The sequence below is a fragment of the Aspergillus costaricaensis genome (assembly GCF_003184835.1).
Source record: "Aspergillus costaricaensis CBS 115574 unplaced genomic scaffold BO79scaffold_22, whole genome shotgun sequence".
NCBI lineage: Eukaryota > Fungi > Ascomycota > Eurotiomycetes > Eurotiales > Aspergillaceae > Aspergillus > Aspergillus costaricensis.
In genome coordinates, this window is record NW_020291822.1 from 542,938 (window position 1) to 558,813 (window position 15,876).

General features: G+C 50.8%; 4 protein-coding genes across 4 annotated transcripts; 1 reads left to right on the forward strand and 3 right to left on the reverse strand.

Annotated features, from left to right (window-relative positions):
- Positions 1–117: 117 nt before the first annotated feature.
- On the reverse strand, positions 118–1,258 carry BO79DRAFT_269668 (D-mandelate dehydrogenase-like dehydrogenase; the record flags this gene model as incomplete). The annotated part of the gene is made up of 2 exons (XM_025687225.1): positions 118–848; positions 946–1,258. The coding sequence occupies 2 exons, from the start codon at positions 1,256–1,258 to the stop codon at positions 118–120; spliced, it is 1,044 nt and encodes a 347-aa protein (XP_025538060.1).
- A 290-nt stretch (positions 1,259–1,548) lies between these two features.
- BO79DRAFT_269671 (type I polyketide synthase) lies at positions 1,549–10,036 on the reverse strand (the record flags this gene model as incomplete). Its single annotated transcript, XM_025687226.1, has 15 exons — positions 1,549–2,376; positions 2,444–2,764; positions 2,812–4,571; positions 4,618–4,706; positions 4,760–4,821; positions 4,868–5,203; positions 5,265–5,481; positions 5,569–7,614; positions 7,676–7,835; positions 7,886–8,006; positions 8,055–8,588; positions 8,638–8,797; positions 8,847–8,931; positions 8,987–9,335; positions 9,401–10,036. The coding sequence occupies 15 exons, from the start codon at positions 10,034–10,036 to the stop codon at positions 1,549–1,551; spliced, it is 7,704 nt and encodes a 2,567-aa protein (XP_025538061.1).
- Positions 10,037–10,701: 665 nt separating this feature from the next.
- BO79DRAFT_269677 (uncharacterized protein) lies at positions 10,702–14,065 on the forward strand (the record flags this gene model as incomplete). Its single annotated transcript, XM_025687227.1, has 8 exons — positions 10,702–10,728; positions 10,804–10,900; positions 10,960–11,374; positions 12,217–12,474; positions 12,537–12,743; positions 12,808–13,209; positions 13,261–13,628; positions 13,704–14,065. Coding segments are annotated over 8 exons (2,136 nt in total), but the record flags the coding sequence as incomplete, so codon positions are not given.
- Positions 14,066–14,357: 292 nt separating this feature from the next.
- On the reverse strand, positions 14,358–15,212 carry BO79DRAFT_269681 (putative EF-hand calcium-binding domain protein; the record flags this gene model as incomplete). The annotated part of the gene is made up of 2 exons (XM_025687228.1): positions 14,358–15,085; positions 15,149–15,212. The coding sequence occupies 2 exons, from the start codon at positions 15,210–15,212 to the stop codon at positions 14,358–14,360; spliced, it is 792 nt and encodes a 263-aa protein (XP_025538063.1).
- Between the last annotated feature and the right edge of the window lie 664 nt (positions 15,213–15,876).

Below are 15,876 nucleotides of genomic sequence, written 5' to 3' on the forward strand. Positions count from 1 at the left end.
ATATTCCGGTTTCTTTCTAACTACTGTACCCGAGACTGATACACACATAATATATCCCAATCCAATATTAACCACTAATACCACCATCCCCATCCTACAAACCCTAACCCCATCACATCACAACTTACTCCCCCTAATCAAATGCGCATTAACCGGCGTCAACGCCCTCCCCCTAACCAAAAACCCCTCAATATTCTCCATCGCCAACCTCTCAAACCCAACATGCGTATCCACCGTCCCCCCGGCATTATGACTCATCATCATAACCCTCGAATTGCCCGCCAACCTGGGATGCACAAACGGTTCATTCGCATGAACATCCATGCCCACACCACTCAACCTCCCACTCTCAACCGCCTCCACCAACGCCTCCTCATCCACAAGCCCCCCCCTAGCCACATTTACAAACCGACTCCCCCGCTTCATCTTCCCAAACATCTCCCGATCCATCAACACCCTCCCCGCAAACGGCGTCGCCACAACCACGCAATCCACCCGTCCCAACATCTCCTCTAGACTCTTCACGTACTCTGCCCCGACTTCTTCCTCAACCCGCTGCTCCTTCCGGATAATATCATGGTAGAGAATCTTCATCCCAAACGCAGCGTGCACCTTCCTTGCAATCGTATACCCGATCTGCCCGAGCCCGATGATCCCCAGGACTTGCGTGCTGGGGTTCCGTGCCGTTAGGGGTGAGTTCGTATGTGCATCGAGGAATCGTGTCGAGTTGATGCTGTGCGCTGCGGAATGGGACCATCGCAGGTTCCGGAATACGCTCAGGATGAGGAGGAGGGCCATGTCGGCGACGGATTCGGAGGATGCGGCGGCGCCGTTGCAGTAGAGGATTCCTGTATCATTATCGAATTTGTATTAGTATATCTACTTATACCCGCTGAGGAGATAAGATGGGAAGGGGATAAGGGTATGGGGGAAGGATGGGCATACCATATCTAGCAAAAACATCTACATCCACCCAATCGTAGCCTGCACCCGCCGAAGCAACGATCTTCACCGACGAGGGCAGCAACGAGATCAGTTCCTCGTCCCAGCGACCCATTTCGCCGCCGGTGTTCCAGAAGGGGCGGAAGATGGCGTCGAAGTCGCCCCAGCGGCGCTCTTTTAGGGCTTGTTTGAAGGCATCGCGGGCGCGTTCTTCGGTGCTGGGGCGGATGATTTCGAATTGGGAGGCGAAGCGGGCGTAGATGTCGTGGTTGTATTTGATGGGGTCGCCGATGTGAAGGACTCTGGGTTTGGACATGGTGAAATGTATGGAGTATGAGGTGGGTATGTGGAGAGAGAAAAAAGGGATTGGAAGGCGAATTGGGGAATATAGGTGAGTTCGAAGTGGTTTATTCAGGGCTACTTCTATACTGGCGGTATGTATATACTGGATCTGGATACTTCCCAAAATGGAAACTCAATATCCGTCAATTGCCGTCGGGGCAAAGCCCGATGCAGAAATCCGAGAATTGAATACCCGACTATTCTATTCCTGCAGTGCAACCACCCCCCCGCATACTCAAAGCCTACTCCGTACAGCTCACCCGATCATCGTCGGTATTCGCTCTTCCCCACTGCCAACGTTACCACCGATGCAAGACTCGCACCACCCAAAATGTCAAACATGGCCAGGTCCGCCCGCAGCTCGCGCGCAAACCAATTCCGCAGCTCCACCCCCGCCAGCGAGTCCACTCCGTATTGGTGAATGGGCTTGTCCGTGTCGATCTCGTCCACTGGCGTCGACATCATAATGGAGAGCTTCTCCCGTGTTGCGCGCATGGCGATCGCCTTGGCCTCCTCTGTCGATGACGCCCCCGCAAACAGGGCTGCCAGGTTGGAGGAGTCTTCGGAGTTTCCTCTACTCTCTGTGCTGCCGTCGGTCAGTGATAAATGTCGGAAGAGTGGGCGGTCTAGCCATTCGGCTTTGTTCGTTTTCAGTTTCTGTCTGCTGGGTGTGATGCCCACGACCACTTGGCTTTCCTGCATGGGGATCGGGCCTTGAGTGGGGTCGCAGTACGTGTCTAGTAGGGCGTGTAGATGGGATTCTTGTATTTCGTTAAGGACCGTCTTAGAGAGGAATAGCTCTCGACTCTCGGGGTTCTCTTTGAGGTATCCTGCTGTTAGGAAGAGTCCTAGGTCGAGTGAGACCGCCTTTTCGCCGATTCCGACGCGATATCTCGCTAGTCCGTCCTCGAACGTGTTGCCTGCGGCGTAGCCAGAGTCACTGACTACTCCCATGATACCCGAGACGGAGGACATGAGAACAAAAAAGTCCATGCCTCGTGGGAGGAGCTCGTGGAGGTACCATGATCCCTGGACTTTGGGGGCTGTGGTCTCCTTCCAGGATTGGTAGGGTAGGCTTTCGAAGTTATGAGCCTATACATTGCAGAGAGTTAGTTGTGGTGCGTTGTTTGGGGCAACTTCTTTTGCTGGGGGAGCTTACGCGAACGACCATTGATGCCTGCACACAGCCCTTAATCGGAGGCATCAGCTGGCTGCAGACCTCGAGAACTGTCTTGAGTAGTTCTCTGTTTGTGATATCACATGCAGGAGTAATGACTCGTACGCCTCGCGCGTGCAGCTCTTCAATCAAGCTCCTGGCATGCAGGCTTGCCGGGCCAGAGCGCGAAAGCAGTATCAAATTGCGTGCTCCCCGCTCAACAAGCCAACGAGAAATGCTTCGACCAAGGCCGCCCAGGCCACCAGCAATAACATATGTGGCATCTGGCTTGAATGTGTATGTAGGCTTCGTGTCCAGAACAGTCTGTTTGGTTTAGCATATATTGTTTCTACCTTAATCGCATGACTTACCATCACTTTGTCCGTGTCCCTCATTTCCAACACAGTCTTGCCCGAGTTCTTTCCAGTCTGCATCTGCCTGAAGGCCTGTTCAATATCTGCAATACCTCGGACCTGCAGAGGATGAATAAGGCCTAGTTTGCCTTCTTCGAGTAGGGAGAATACTGTCTCCAAAGCTGCTCTGATTATATGCGGCCTGTCGATCGACATCCCAGCAAGGTCAGTAGCCGTGAAGCTCACGTTTCGCTCAAATTGGTGCATTGGCAGTTTGGAGTTCGACAGGATATCGTTCTTGCCGATCTCCACAAACCGACCGTACGGTGCAATGCATTCCCACGAGGCAATAAGCCCGTCACCTGAAAGCGAATTCAAAACAACATCTACACCTCTGTCGGCAGTCAACCGACGGATACCCTTCGCGAATAGTGTGTTCCGGCTAGAGAAAATATGCTCCGTTGGGATATTATACCGGTCCATCAGAAGCTGCCGCTTCTCTTCAGTCGAAACTGTTGCAAAGACAGTTGCTCCTAGGTATTGGGCAACCAGTATAGCAGCCTGTCCTGTACCGCCTGCCCCAGAGTGAATCAGTATGGATTCTCCTGCTTGAAGCGCTGCTATCTTGGTAAGACTTATCCACGCCGTTGCATAAGCTACAGGGATAGCAGCAGCCGTCGTGAACGGCATCTTCTCGTCCTTGATCCCAACTATGGGCATGTCCTCTCGTAAAATAACATGATTAGCATAGCGGCAGGCATGGAAGGCGACAACTCTATCGCCGGGCCGGAACTTCTGGCATTGATCTCCAACCTGGACAACTTCACCAGCAAATTCTGCCCCGAGGGTATCGCTCTCCAACCTTCCCAGTGCAACAAGCACGTCGCGGAAATTCAAACCAGCGGCTTTGACCTTGATTCGTATGTCCTTTGGGCCAAGTGGCTTTTCCAGGGACCTGTCCTCGATGAAATGCAGCGTGTTCAGGAGACCAGGTGATCCTATCTTCAGTCTCAACGATGGCCCTGAACCATACGGTAGCAGCTCCTCGTGCTGTGGAAGAGCCTTTCTGGCTACCTCTTGGGACAGTGACCTAGCATCTACTAGGCGACTGATGTGAAGTATTCCATCTATTTCCGTGTATTCCGTGTCTGCACCCCTTTCAACATCACCAATGACACACAAGACTAGCTTGCAAATCTGCGCTGCTTTGTGCTCCCTTGAGGAGTGACGCTCCAGACTCAGGTTTGTCAGTCGAGCCCGGTACATCTCCCCACTAAGAGCCCTAAACAGCCCGTCGAGTAGTCGGTACTTGGGATGAGGCTGCCGCCCTCCGCCCTCATCAACCCAGATGAGGCTCTTGGTGGAAGCTACCAGCGCCTGCAAGCTTCCATAATCCGAGCTATTCATGTCATATACAAAAGGGGTTGTCGCTTCCAGAAGGCTGATGTCTAACAAGTTCGCCGATAGCTTTCGCTGTGCGATGTCAGTCATGGATGTTAGGGTGATCTTTGAAATACTAAGCTGCTGGAGCCGATCAGATATTGCCGCAGCCAGATCAGCCTGTGTCTGGTCTTCCGGATTGATGATGATGTTCACTGCCGTGATATCGGTAGGGAGTGGAGCTACGGCTGTTGACACAATCATGCTTCCTTCACGGCAAACATCGGCCTCGTAATCATCGACTACAACATCGCATCCTGAGAAGCCTGTCTCCTTTAGGAGCTCTCCCCACTTCTCGGAACTGATGCAGGGGCCTGTCTGGCGGTATGTTTCCGTACCTACTATGGTCAGTGGGGATCAGGACGCGAGCAAAGAATGACGTACTTCTCCACCATCCATCAAGCAAACCAAAGATAAGATTGAGCCTGAGCGGGTGAAGGTGAGTGATTTCGAACAGTAGAAGCTTTCCACCCCTAGACCCATATCAGTAGGTATTCCTTTCTTAGGTAAAGACAAATTCACGCACTTCTTCAATAGTTTCCGCACATTATTCAAGCTAACAACCAAATCCTTCGTGGCATGTATTACCTAGGAACATTAGCGAGAACCCATACCTGTCCGCACTCTATCTTACCATGAATGCTACGACCATATCATAAGTGCCACACTCAAACCCCTGTATCTCAGGATCCTGTTCTATATCAAGAACTTTGAATCGCATACGCTGGCCTTCTGCTGCAAACATTTCCTGTGCTCCCGGGAAAAAGGAGCTCGAAATATCAGTAAAGTCCCACTGACCGTAACGACGCAGATTTGGGTCCGCTGGAGAGTCCATGCTCAACGCCCTGATGCAGAAGTCAGTCATGGCTCCTGTGCCAGCTCCCACTTCTAGGATTTTCATCCGTGGGTTTTTGTGTCCCAGTGCGCCGATGACCCTATCCAGCCGTGATTTTATTGAGTCGGCGCAAAGCTATATATGTTAACGTGTTAATAATACCAGACCATGTCCATTTAGTTTCAGACTTGCTTACCATTTCGCGATACACATCCGCGAGCAGGTTGTTGCCGAACAGATGGGAAAGCGGATCGTTCACGAAACCAGCCAGATTTCGGCATAAGTTACTCGTTAACTGACCCCTTTTACTGCCACTCTCAATTCGTTTATGTAGCTTGCTGACATAGTCATCATCATGCATGCGATCTAACCATTGTTTGGAGCTGATTTCGGATAAACCCTGATCGAGTGTTCTTTTGACTTCGAGAGCCCAGTCGATGTATTTGTTTAAGTGAGGTGGCATGTTGTCCCTTTCCTCTTCGCGGAACGAGGCTGCATACCTGCTCACGCAGGTCGCTGCAAGAAAGTCAAGCTCAGTGTAGTACTCCACTGGCTCTTTGACCTGAGATTCGTGGACCCCATAAAGGCTCTGGGCCTCTTCACTTGTCAAGAGGTCAATGTCAGGTTTATGTGCTATGTAGTGGCATAGGTTGTCCGTCATGAATTGGTCCGAGACAGGGGTCGTCCCTCCGCCGGCAATGGCCGTCACCTTTAAGCCTTCAAGATTCAGTAGTGCTTTAGAGACTTCCCCATCTACTGCTGTCATTGAGTAACTTTTATATCCTACAACAGATTGACTGAAAGTAGCACAAACCCTGACAGCATCTGCGAATGGATGGCTGAGACCACCTGAGTTGGTCAACCAGAGCTGGTCAATCCGCACAGGTACAGTCACATTGGTCGCACTCTGGCCCATGGTTGATTCCAGTCCGGCTGCCATCTGAATGATGGCGTCCAGTGTTGTAGGATGTATAGTATGAGTCGGGTAAACGCCGGTAGGCTGGAATGTCCGGATGTCTGTGACGAGCGCCTTGCAGTCCGACTCACTGTAACTGAGGCTTTGAATCGCGGCAAATTCAGGCCCGTACTGATATCCACAGCTGTTGAGATGCTTATAGAAAGACTTTGCATCAATGGTCGAAGTACATGAGCGTACCGCACTGTTGTAGGTCTCAAGAAGATGACATTCCCATACTCTTTCTTCCCTAACGTCAGCTTCAAAGCTTGTGTTTCGGCTCTCATACAGAGCTTGGATAGACCCTGTGCTGTTTTCCACCCAGTTCCCATTGTCGTATGCATATATGCGCCATTCAAACCATCCGGTGGCGTCAGACCTCCCCTCTTTCGTGCGTTTGAGGTGAACATTGACTTCGATTCCTTCTGCGTGCGTAGGGATCTGCAGGGCAGTAGAGAATACGGCATCCCGTATATTGAAGCCAGTAAGGAGTCGGTCCGGATCAGCCATTTGCTTGATGGCTTCGATTGCCATGACCAGCATACCAGCACCTGGATATAGAATAGTGCTATTGATCTTATGATCCTGCACCCAGGGGATATCCGAGACGCGGATGATGTTCCTCCAGGTGGCCTCCATTGGGTTTCCATTAGGCTCTGGGGCACCGAGAAGCTCTAGGTAGCCATATTGACGTAATCTGTATCCCTCGCTCAACCGGCTTTCATGCCAGTAAGATGTAGAGTGATTGAAGGGATAGTCAGGCAGATCAACTAGCACACGCGGTCTTCGTCGAGCCTTCGCATCGCCATCACCATTGACCGATGTCAATTTGATCGGAAATCCACTGCAGTGGAGGCGACCAGCAGCTTCCATGGCGCATTCCAGAGCAGAACGGTTGCGTACCAGGAAAGGAACGTATGAAACCTTGTCGCTCTTTCTTAATACACTGACAATATCTCGACACGGCCCCTGCAGTGCACAATGTGGGCCAATTTCTAGGAGATGACCAATCCTGACAGAATGGCGGTGACTTCCATCGATCTTCTTGTATGTCTTGCCAGATTGGGAGCATAGATAGCTTACTGCCTCGTTGAACAACACTGGCGAGACCATGTTGTGGACCCAGTACTCCGGCTCCACTAGCCGCTCACTGGAAGTCAATGTCCCAGTGACGGAGGACACCATGAATGGCCCCCTTTTCTTCCTTTTGCATGGTGACTCCAAATCTCCGAGAGCAGTGAAATATCTGTCAGCTATCTCACACATCTGGAAGGAGTGGTAAGCAACATTAACTGCCAGCTTGCGGGAAAATATGCCGTCCCGACTTAGTAGGTCATGCAGTGCGTCGATCTGCTCCAGCTTCCCGGATATTGTGACACTCTGAGGACTATTTACGCAAGCGACAACGACTTCCAACCTCTCGAACTGGGGCTCAAGTTTGCCTAAGTATTTCTGGGCATTTTCCCTAGACAGACCTACAGCAAGCATAGCTCCTTTCATGCTGCTAGATCTTCCTAATTCTCCTGCTAGGGAACCTCTGAAGTATGCGATCTTTAGCGCAGACCACTTCGTTAACGCCCCGGAAGAGTATCTGCAGTTGCAAGAAGGCTTAGTAGGATGTAATGAGCGTTAAAGCACTAGGGAGGACTTACGCCGCGGCAATCTCACCAGAGGAATGGCCAACCACTGCAGCAGGCGAAATACCCCAGCTTTCAAGAAGATCTACCAGTGCAATTTGTAGTGCCGTGCAAAGTGGCTGGCCATAAGATGGGTCATTCACATTCGAATCCAGCCCTGGTTTCTGTAGTTCCTCTATCATATAAAAGTCAGAGAGATGCAAGATATATCGTCAGTCTACTCACCCAAAATATCCCAAGAACATCCAAGATCTTTGAGATACGCGCCCAATTCGGTAAGGGTCCTTGAGAAAACTTCATAATGACCTATAAGCTCCCGACCCATTGCGTACCATTGAGCGCCTTGCTGTTCAATGTCAGCATGCCATAGAGTCATTTTCTTGAGGATCCTTACGCCAGTGAAGACAAATGCAAGGTGTGGCGAATCAACGCTTTGGGTAGCGGGGGAAAACTGGTTGGTCAGATCGTGTAGAAGTACCCCTGGTTTAGCAACAACGAACGACCTCCAGGCCCAGTGGCTTCGCCTGCCACATAAGGTATGTGCTAAATCCCCCAGGTACTCTTCTGGCTCCTCAACTGATAAACCTGCGAGATACGTGCTCCAGCTCTCTGCAAGACGTTTTATGCCTGCTTGGTCTGCGGCTGACCAGACGAGCAGCTTCGGAACTGTTTTGCAGGAAGTTTTGGGGTCGTTAAACTTGTCTACACAATTAGTACTGTGGTGACTATTCAATTGTCGTATACCATTGATCTGCCCCAGTGCAGGCACTATTACAGTCTGGTAGCCAACACTCTCGGAGCCACTCAGTCGCAGGGAATTGTAAGCATCGTCAAGCACAATATGGCTATTGGCACCACCAAAGCCGAATGAGCTCACAGATGCTCGTCGTAGTCCAGTAGTAGGCCAGACAATGGCGCTTTTTACTATCTACCCTGGCCATTAGCATCAAAGCCATTATTAATGTTGGTACCCTTACGTTCAGCCTCAGATAATCTTCATCAATCTGGGGGTTTGTGTTCTGCAGATTGCTGCTATTCGGTGGAATAACACCCTTCTCTAACACAAGGACTGCTTTTATAAAGCCAGCAATTCCGCTGGCCCCTTCCAAATGGCCGATGTTGGATTTCACAGAACCACTATAATCCAATTAGCCACCTTCATGTTGTTCTCAGCTCTGGTACATACACATATAGGGGCGTTTCCTCTGACCGATATGAGCGAAATGCCGTACCAATAGCTCGAGCCTCGATCGGGTCTCCGATGGGTGTTCCTGGCAGAAGTTAAACAGCTGGTTTGCTTCTACGATGGGTGGGGTGTGTTCTTACCCGTTCCATGTGCTTCAAAATATCTAGTGACCCCCATGTCCAGACCAGCCTTTTGATAGGTATCCCGGATCAAACGAACCTGCGCTTCCTTGCTCGGCTGCAGAATTCCAGGCGTCTTCCCATCCTGATTCGAGCTGGACGATCGAATGACAGCCCTCACGGTGTCTCCATCGGCTATAGCGTCATCAAGCCGCTTGATGACCACAGCACCGACACCTTCTCCTCTGGCATATCCATTGGCTCTCTTATCGAAGCTATAAGAGTGGCTATCTCTCGATAACAGCCCAAGATTATCTAGGCCAATGGTCATCTCTGGAGCCAGGATTATATTACAGCCAATAGCGACGCCCTAGTGATCCCGGATTAGAAATTCTATACTAGACCAATAATCAAGAGGGAAAGGGATTGAAATACCATTGCAGCATCTCCGCCCCATATAGATTGACAGGCCAGATCCACCGCCATCAGACTGCTTGAGCAGGCGGTATCAACAGTCGCGCTAGGACCTAGGAAGTCGTAGAACCAGCTGATGCGATTCGCAATCATATTCCGACCAGTTCCTGCCGTGGCATTCTTAGGCACATTGAGCGGATCCTTAATCTGCAGCATATGGTAATCGCTACAAAAAGAGCCCGCGAAGACGCTGGTCTTGGAGCCTGCAACCTGCTCGATCGGAAGCCCGGCATTCTCTAGCGCACGGTAAACTGTCTCTAACGCAAGGCGCTGTTGAGGATCCATAGCCTTCGCATCGGCATCAGTGATCCCAAAGAAGGGGGCGTCAAAAAAACCAAGGTCCTCCTTCATGAAGTGTGCACCTCGGCATGTGACGCTGTGAAGTCGGCCTCGTTCAGCATCGTGATGGGCATCGATATTCATTCTATTACTGGGAAACTCCGTAGAGACACATCGACCTTCAACCAACATTTTCCAAAACGCTTCCGGGGATGTCGCATCTTCTGGGAATTTCAGCGACATCCCAACGACGGCTAGAGGAGTGAGGAGGTTCCCTTCGGCGGCATTGTGGGCCTTGTTTCCGGAAAAGGTCACCATGATCAAGATATACTAAAGTCGTTTAGATGGACAACAGCCGACAGCGCATGTCTAATGCAATAGGGTATGACTAGGTTTGAGCAACGGAGTGCCTGGTAAGGTAGGCTTTTAAGAGGAAATTATTTAGTAAGCTCTAGATCCTTAAGCTCGGGGTTTACCTACTCAAATGGCCATTTCCCGATTGATATCACAGATCGCCGGGGTGAGCAAGGACAGAAGATGGCTAATGACTATTTAGCTCTCAAGGCGAAGTTATTAGCCCCGCCATCGATGCTCTTGGCCGGAAGCCTGATTGTCAGTGTGCCCGTGAGGTCTGACAAATGGCCGTGCATTCCTGCATAGCCTGAAGACTATTCATCAAAAGCAATATGTTGGTGGAACATTATTGGAACTGGTCAAGTCCTAAATTATGATAGGATTACTAGGTTCATGCAGCTAAGTGTTAGTCTGCAATCTTGCTCACAGAGGAATGTGTGTAACCCTCCGTAGAATGCCAGACACCCAAACCCGCGGGGATAAATGGATGTGCCAGTCCAGTTGCTGAAGGTAAGGACCCTCAACAATAATTTACATTTTCTTAGACCATCCAGAATGCGCATTCTCTGGTAATGTTGCTGTGGAACTTGCTGTCAACATTAGTTCTTTGATGCTGACCTCTCGATAGTCTACATGGGGCGGGTACCAATTCTCGAGTGAGTACTGGCCCTAGATAGCGATATCATTTTCATGCGATCTTTTGGACTAACCGATACTCTTCTTCATCAAAGATATTCGAGATCCAGACGGCTGCCATTCGGTATGAACTGGGCGATAATCACATCTATGATTTTGTTGAAGGAACCGTTCCTTCCAAGATGCAGCCAGGTACCGTAGCCGGAGAACAGACCCCTCGCGAACTAGTCGGCTAAATGCAGGAGGTACAGGTATTGATGTGGTGGCTTGGAAGGATGAACCAGTGTATGCCTACTTCGATGAGCACAACCCCCAAACTGGGTTTGCGGCTTATCACTATTTGGAAGAGTACCTTCTTGAAGAGGGGCCCTATGACGGGGTCATCGCATTCAGCCAAGCAGGCACGATGATCCTCACGTACCTGATTCATCTTGCCAAGCAGGATCCTCGGGCTGAGATGCCATTCAAGTTTGCAATTATCCTTTCGATCACCCATCCCCCTCTTGATTACGAAGCTCTTCAGAAAGGTCGTGTGATGACTGTTGATCTTGAAGCTACCAAAGGCATTATTCCAATTCCAACAGCCCACATTTGGGGCTCACTAGACGAGCCAGCCAGCCGGGTAGCCACGTCAAATAGTGTCTGCAAGGCTGAGGTGAGATGGGTGTATGTTCACGGACGAGGGCACGAAGTTCCCGGCGGAGGGTCAATGGAAGATGTGACCCAAGCTGTCAATATTATTCGCAGGGCAGTTGAGACGGCATCCACTTATTGATGCACCCCAAGGGGGCAGCGCTATGTTGATCTCCACACTATATAGTTAATCGATGGGGACGGGAATGTAGGAGTTCATAACATTTGACAAAGCAACCCTTCATGGTTCTTCGCGTTTGTTCCACACACCACTCAACTACCTTTTAGTTTCTTGATTAGCCACATACCCCGTAGTTCCGCCGGCTGGGGAGCAGCCAAGTATTGCGTATTGCATTGGTGGCTGAACTCGATCAACATAGCTACGAAGATGTTCTTTTCCGTATGAAATTCCCAGAAAAGAAAGCCAGTCCTGCGGATCTCCTCTAGCCCTTCATCGACGAGGTTCGAAGATTAATTGAATTGGGGCCGAAGGTTACAAACGCATCTGACGATAAGTCACACATCCACTATTGATCGCATCAAGACAGATCAGTTTTGGCGTCTCTCTAGTCGATTGAGTGGGGCTCACTTCACTCCGAACTCCGAACCATGGGCAGTTTTGAGTTGCATGGCTCGAGAACCGAGTTGATAGATCTACCAGCAGTGACCCCAAAGCCATTATTGTCAAGGCCCGAAGCTACTCACAAAAACAATCTCAACCATTCGGTAGTTGAGCCTCAGAGTCAGATATCCCGACCGGGATATTTGCACGGGCTTCGACTATGGATTGTAGGGGCCAGGTAAGCGAACGCAATCATTTCTCCGACCAGGATTGGTAGAATGCATCCTAATGCAGATTATCGCGCGATAACTAGTGTCGGGCTGGGTCTCTTCTTAGCCACCGCTGAGATTACAGTCATCAGCACATCGCTTGTCACCATCAGCGAACACCTTGAAGGAGGCGATCAAAGCAGTTGGGTCATCACATCATACCTTCTAACCTACACCGGATTCCTCGCGCCTTGGTCTAAATGTGCGCTTGCTTTTGGTCTCAAGCCAACCTTGTTGAGCAGTCTGCTCCTATTCATTGCTTTTTCCGGGGGCTGTGGTGCCGCCCAAACCATCGACCAACTGTAAGCCGGCTTCGGGGATCCTGATTTGAGGGCATCGAACCTTGTTGCTGACAAAACGAAAGGATTATCTGCCGCACTTTTCAAGGGATCGGTGGCTCCGGACTTTTCGCGCTTGGACTACATACCCTACTGCGCATTGTGCCTCCGAACAGATTTGAGGTTGCCAATGCCGTGGGGTCCTGCGTGCTGACATTCGCCCTTATCTTAGGATCGCTGATCGGAGGTGGCATTAGCAGCTCCAGCTCGTGGCGCTGGGTTTTTCTCTTCAAGTAAGATCATAGCAGACTAGACTCCTTCCTGTTGTGTCGCTCTATTCCTAATCCTTGTCTCTAGCGTGCCTGCGGGAGGATGGGCGTGGATTATGCTCTGCCTGTTCTTTCCGAAGAACTTTCCTCGAAGATTAACAAGTCGTACTGCGCAGAGCAACTTGCATCAATATCTAACCCAGGCGGACCTGTTAGGATATCTGCTCCTTCTGGGATTTTCCCTGCTGCTAGTGGCCGCCTTGGAGGAAGCCAACGTTCGCTATGCCTGGTCATCGGGGATCATTATCGGGTGTTTAACCGGTTCGGGTGTCCTTCTGGCGGCCTTTCTGGCGTGGGAGTGGATCCTCAGTAGCCGGAAGCACGTGCGCATAGAGCCAATGCTCCCATGGCGGTTGTTCAAAAGCAGGGTGGTGTTGGGAATCATCATGTTAGTGGATACTTGCCCTCTCCGCCCCATAATGGTCATCTAGTAGTACGTAGTTCGCTAAACATGGACATGGGAGCTCTGACGGTCGCGCAGTGGCTTCTTCTCAACCGGGCCTGCAATCACTATACTATACATCGAGTTGCCCCAGAGATTTCAAACGGTCAATAACTTCACCCCCATCGAGGCGGGTCTCCGAGTTCTTGCCTTTGGGGTGGGATCCCCTGCGGGGGCATTTTGCTGCAGCGTCCTCGCCGGTCGCTTGAGAACCCCGTTTGTGCATCTGACGCTAGCTGGGTCCGTGCTACAGATAGTGGGGGCCTTTCTGCTGTCTTCCGTGCCTCCCACTGTGAACGCCTGGCCGGGCGAGTATGGATACATGGTTTTGACTGGTCTGGGCACCGGGATATCCATCGCGGCCCTGTATATGGCGGTTCCCTTGGTGGTCAGACATTGTGAACAAGGTCAGTCCGATACAATAAGGGGATCCAGTTCCAATGCTTCACTTTTTCGACCAACTCCAACTGACATCCTTTTAGCCATTGTAATGGGCTTGACCCTCCAGGCACGCATGTTGGGTGCCTCATTAGGCATCGCTACTGTGAATAGCATTTTGACCAATTACGTCAAGGGGCATCTCGCGCCCGCTGAGGCTGCTGCAGACCCGAATCACCTCACGGGATTGCCGATGAGTGTCCAGGAAGCGATCCGGACCGCGTATGCACATGGCTATAATCGTCAGATGTACGCAGTGGGGGCTTGCGGCGTGGTCCAACTGTTCGGGGTTGCACTGATGTGGAAGAAAGACCAAGTCCGCTTCGATCCTCAAGCGAAGACAACTTGGGTGTATGATCACGAGACCGATCAGAACTCTGGAAACTTGAACGGCTCGGTAAGTTAGGTGTTAGTAGTAAAGAAATGGGAATTTCCAAAGAAAGAAAAAAAACAAATAAACAAAAGGATGCAGTATACATGAGATAATTTAATTGCTAGACTGAGTAGTTCATTACTGAAGATTATTTCGCATGCGCCTGTTGCTGTTCGAACATCTATACTCACCATACATTGGTACATTGGCCCACATGTTGCCGAACGCAAGATAATGTATTCAGATAAATTAGGAAAAAATCTATAGCACTTTATATGGAAAAGTGATCATCGAGAGGGAATCGTCGACAGTTGGCGCAGGTTGTTTACTCATCAATCACCGCGGCCTCACGCAGTGCCCATCTCACCAGCTCGGCCATACCGGTAGTCACCTCGTTCGTACGAGGGACTTCGTGTCCTCCGCCATGATTATACATCCTCCTCTTGGTTGCATTACACGCTTGGGATAACTGAATGCCAGCTGACCATCGCGGATCCTTATCACCGTATATATGCACCGTCGGGATGTCGATCTGGACATTTGAAGGCGCAATTTCCTTCCGGATATCCGCTTCAGACGCACTAATCCCCTTCTCCCCCTGCCAACGCATCGAGCCCTGCGACAAGATCGCCGAGGAGTCCGCCTGCGCTGCCAGTGCCTTCCGAGTCACAATGTCCTTGTCCCAGACCTCGGGGGCAATCTTATACCCCACCTTTTCCAACACGCGTAGTGGCACTCCCGCACAGATAAAGATGGCAGCTTTGAAGGGCAAGGGCTGATTTGGCTCTTCGAGCAAATGAAGAAGGGCGGTGGATGATCCGACAGCGCATCCCTGCGAAAACATCATGAGGGCATCGTACGGGCCATTGGTTCTTAGGTAGTTCACGAGCCAGTCGCGACTGTGGAAGACGGCTTCGATATTGTCTTGCTCCCAGAAGGAGTAGTAAGGGGGTGGGTAGAAGAGGTCGATCCCTGGAGCTGGATCGGAGGAGTAAAACCCATCGACAAATTCAAAGTCGATTTGTAGGTCAGATAATCGAGCGCGCAGCGCAGCTAAGGAGAACGAGCCAAGTTAGCTGAGAGGTGACTAAACTGAGGAGTGGTCGTAGAACCAACACGTTTGAGACTTGAAGATGGCACCACTGGTGCCTTTGCCGTGGAGGCAGAGTATCCGGGGCATGATTGCAGGATTTCTTAGAGGCAATACTTGGAGGAGGAGATGTGAGAAGATGAACTCCAAGGAGGAATAACATGCAGCATTGGTAGGAAGACCGCCCCCACTACAGGTGCAGATGCCAGCATAGCAAGTCCCAGTGGGCACCGCGGGCTTTTAAAACAAGGCATGCTGATGCTAAATGCCACCCCTGGTATCGTCGGACCCGGAGTATCTATCTCTGGGAGGTCGGGTTATATGATGTCGGCATCCAAACCGTGTGGGATACAATACATACTATAATCATGAATACAGTCAGTGGCCCCAGAGAAGTGATGATCCCAGGTCCACTGCGGGGGCAATACCAGAGAAGTTACTTTGGACTCTCGTGGCCTGCAATTCGGGCTATCCTTGTCGGAACAGTAGACTGCCAAAGAGCATGCCAGCCATCGGTGTGTAACAGCGATACAACACGGAAGTTATTCGTTGATCCCGCCCCTTGCCTCATATCGTATTCCTCGGCGATGGTTAATCACCGAAACCACGATAGCATCCTCCAAGTGTGTCAAAAGTGAGCCACTACTTGAACTCTTCGGCGAAAAGCCCTCGGTCGCACACACTCCGGCTTTTGAGTCGGCATCCGAAGCAATCCTTCCGGCTGACGGAGTGGTTTAAACAAAGATCAAACAGC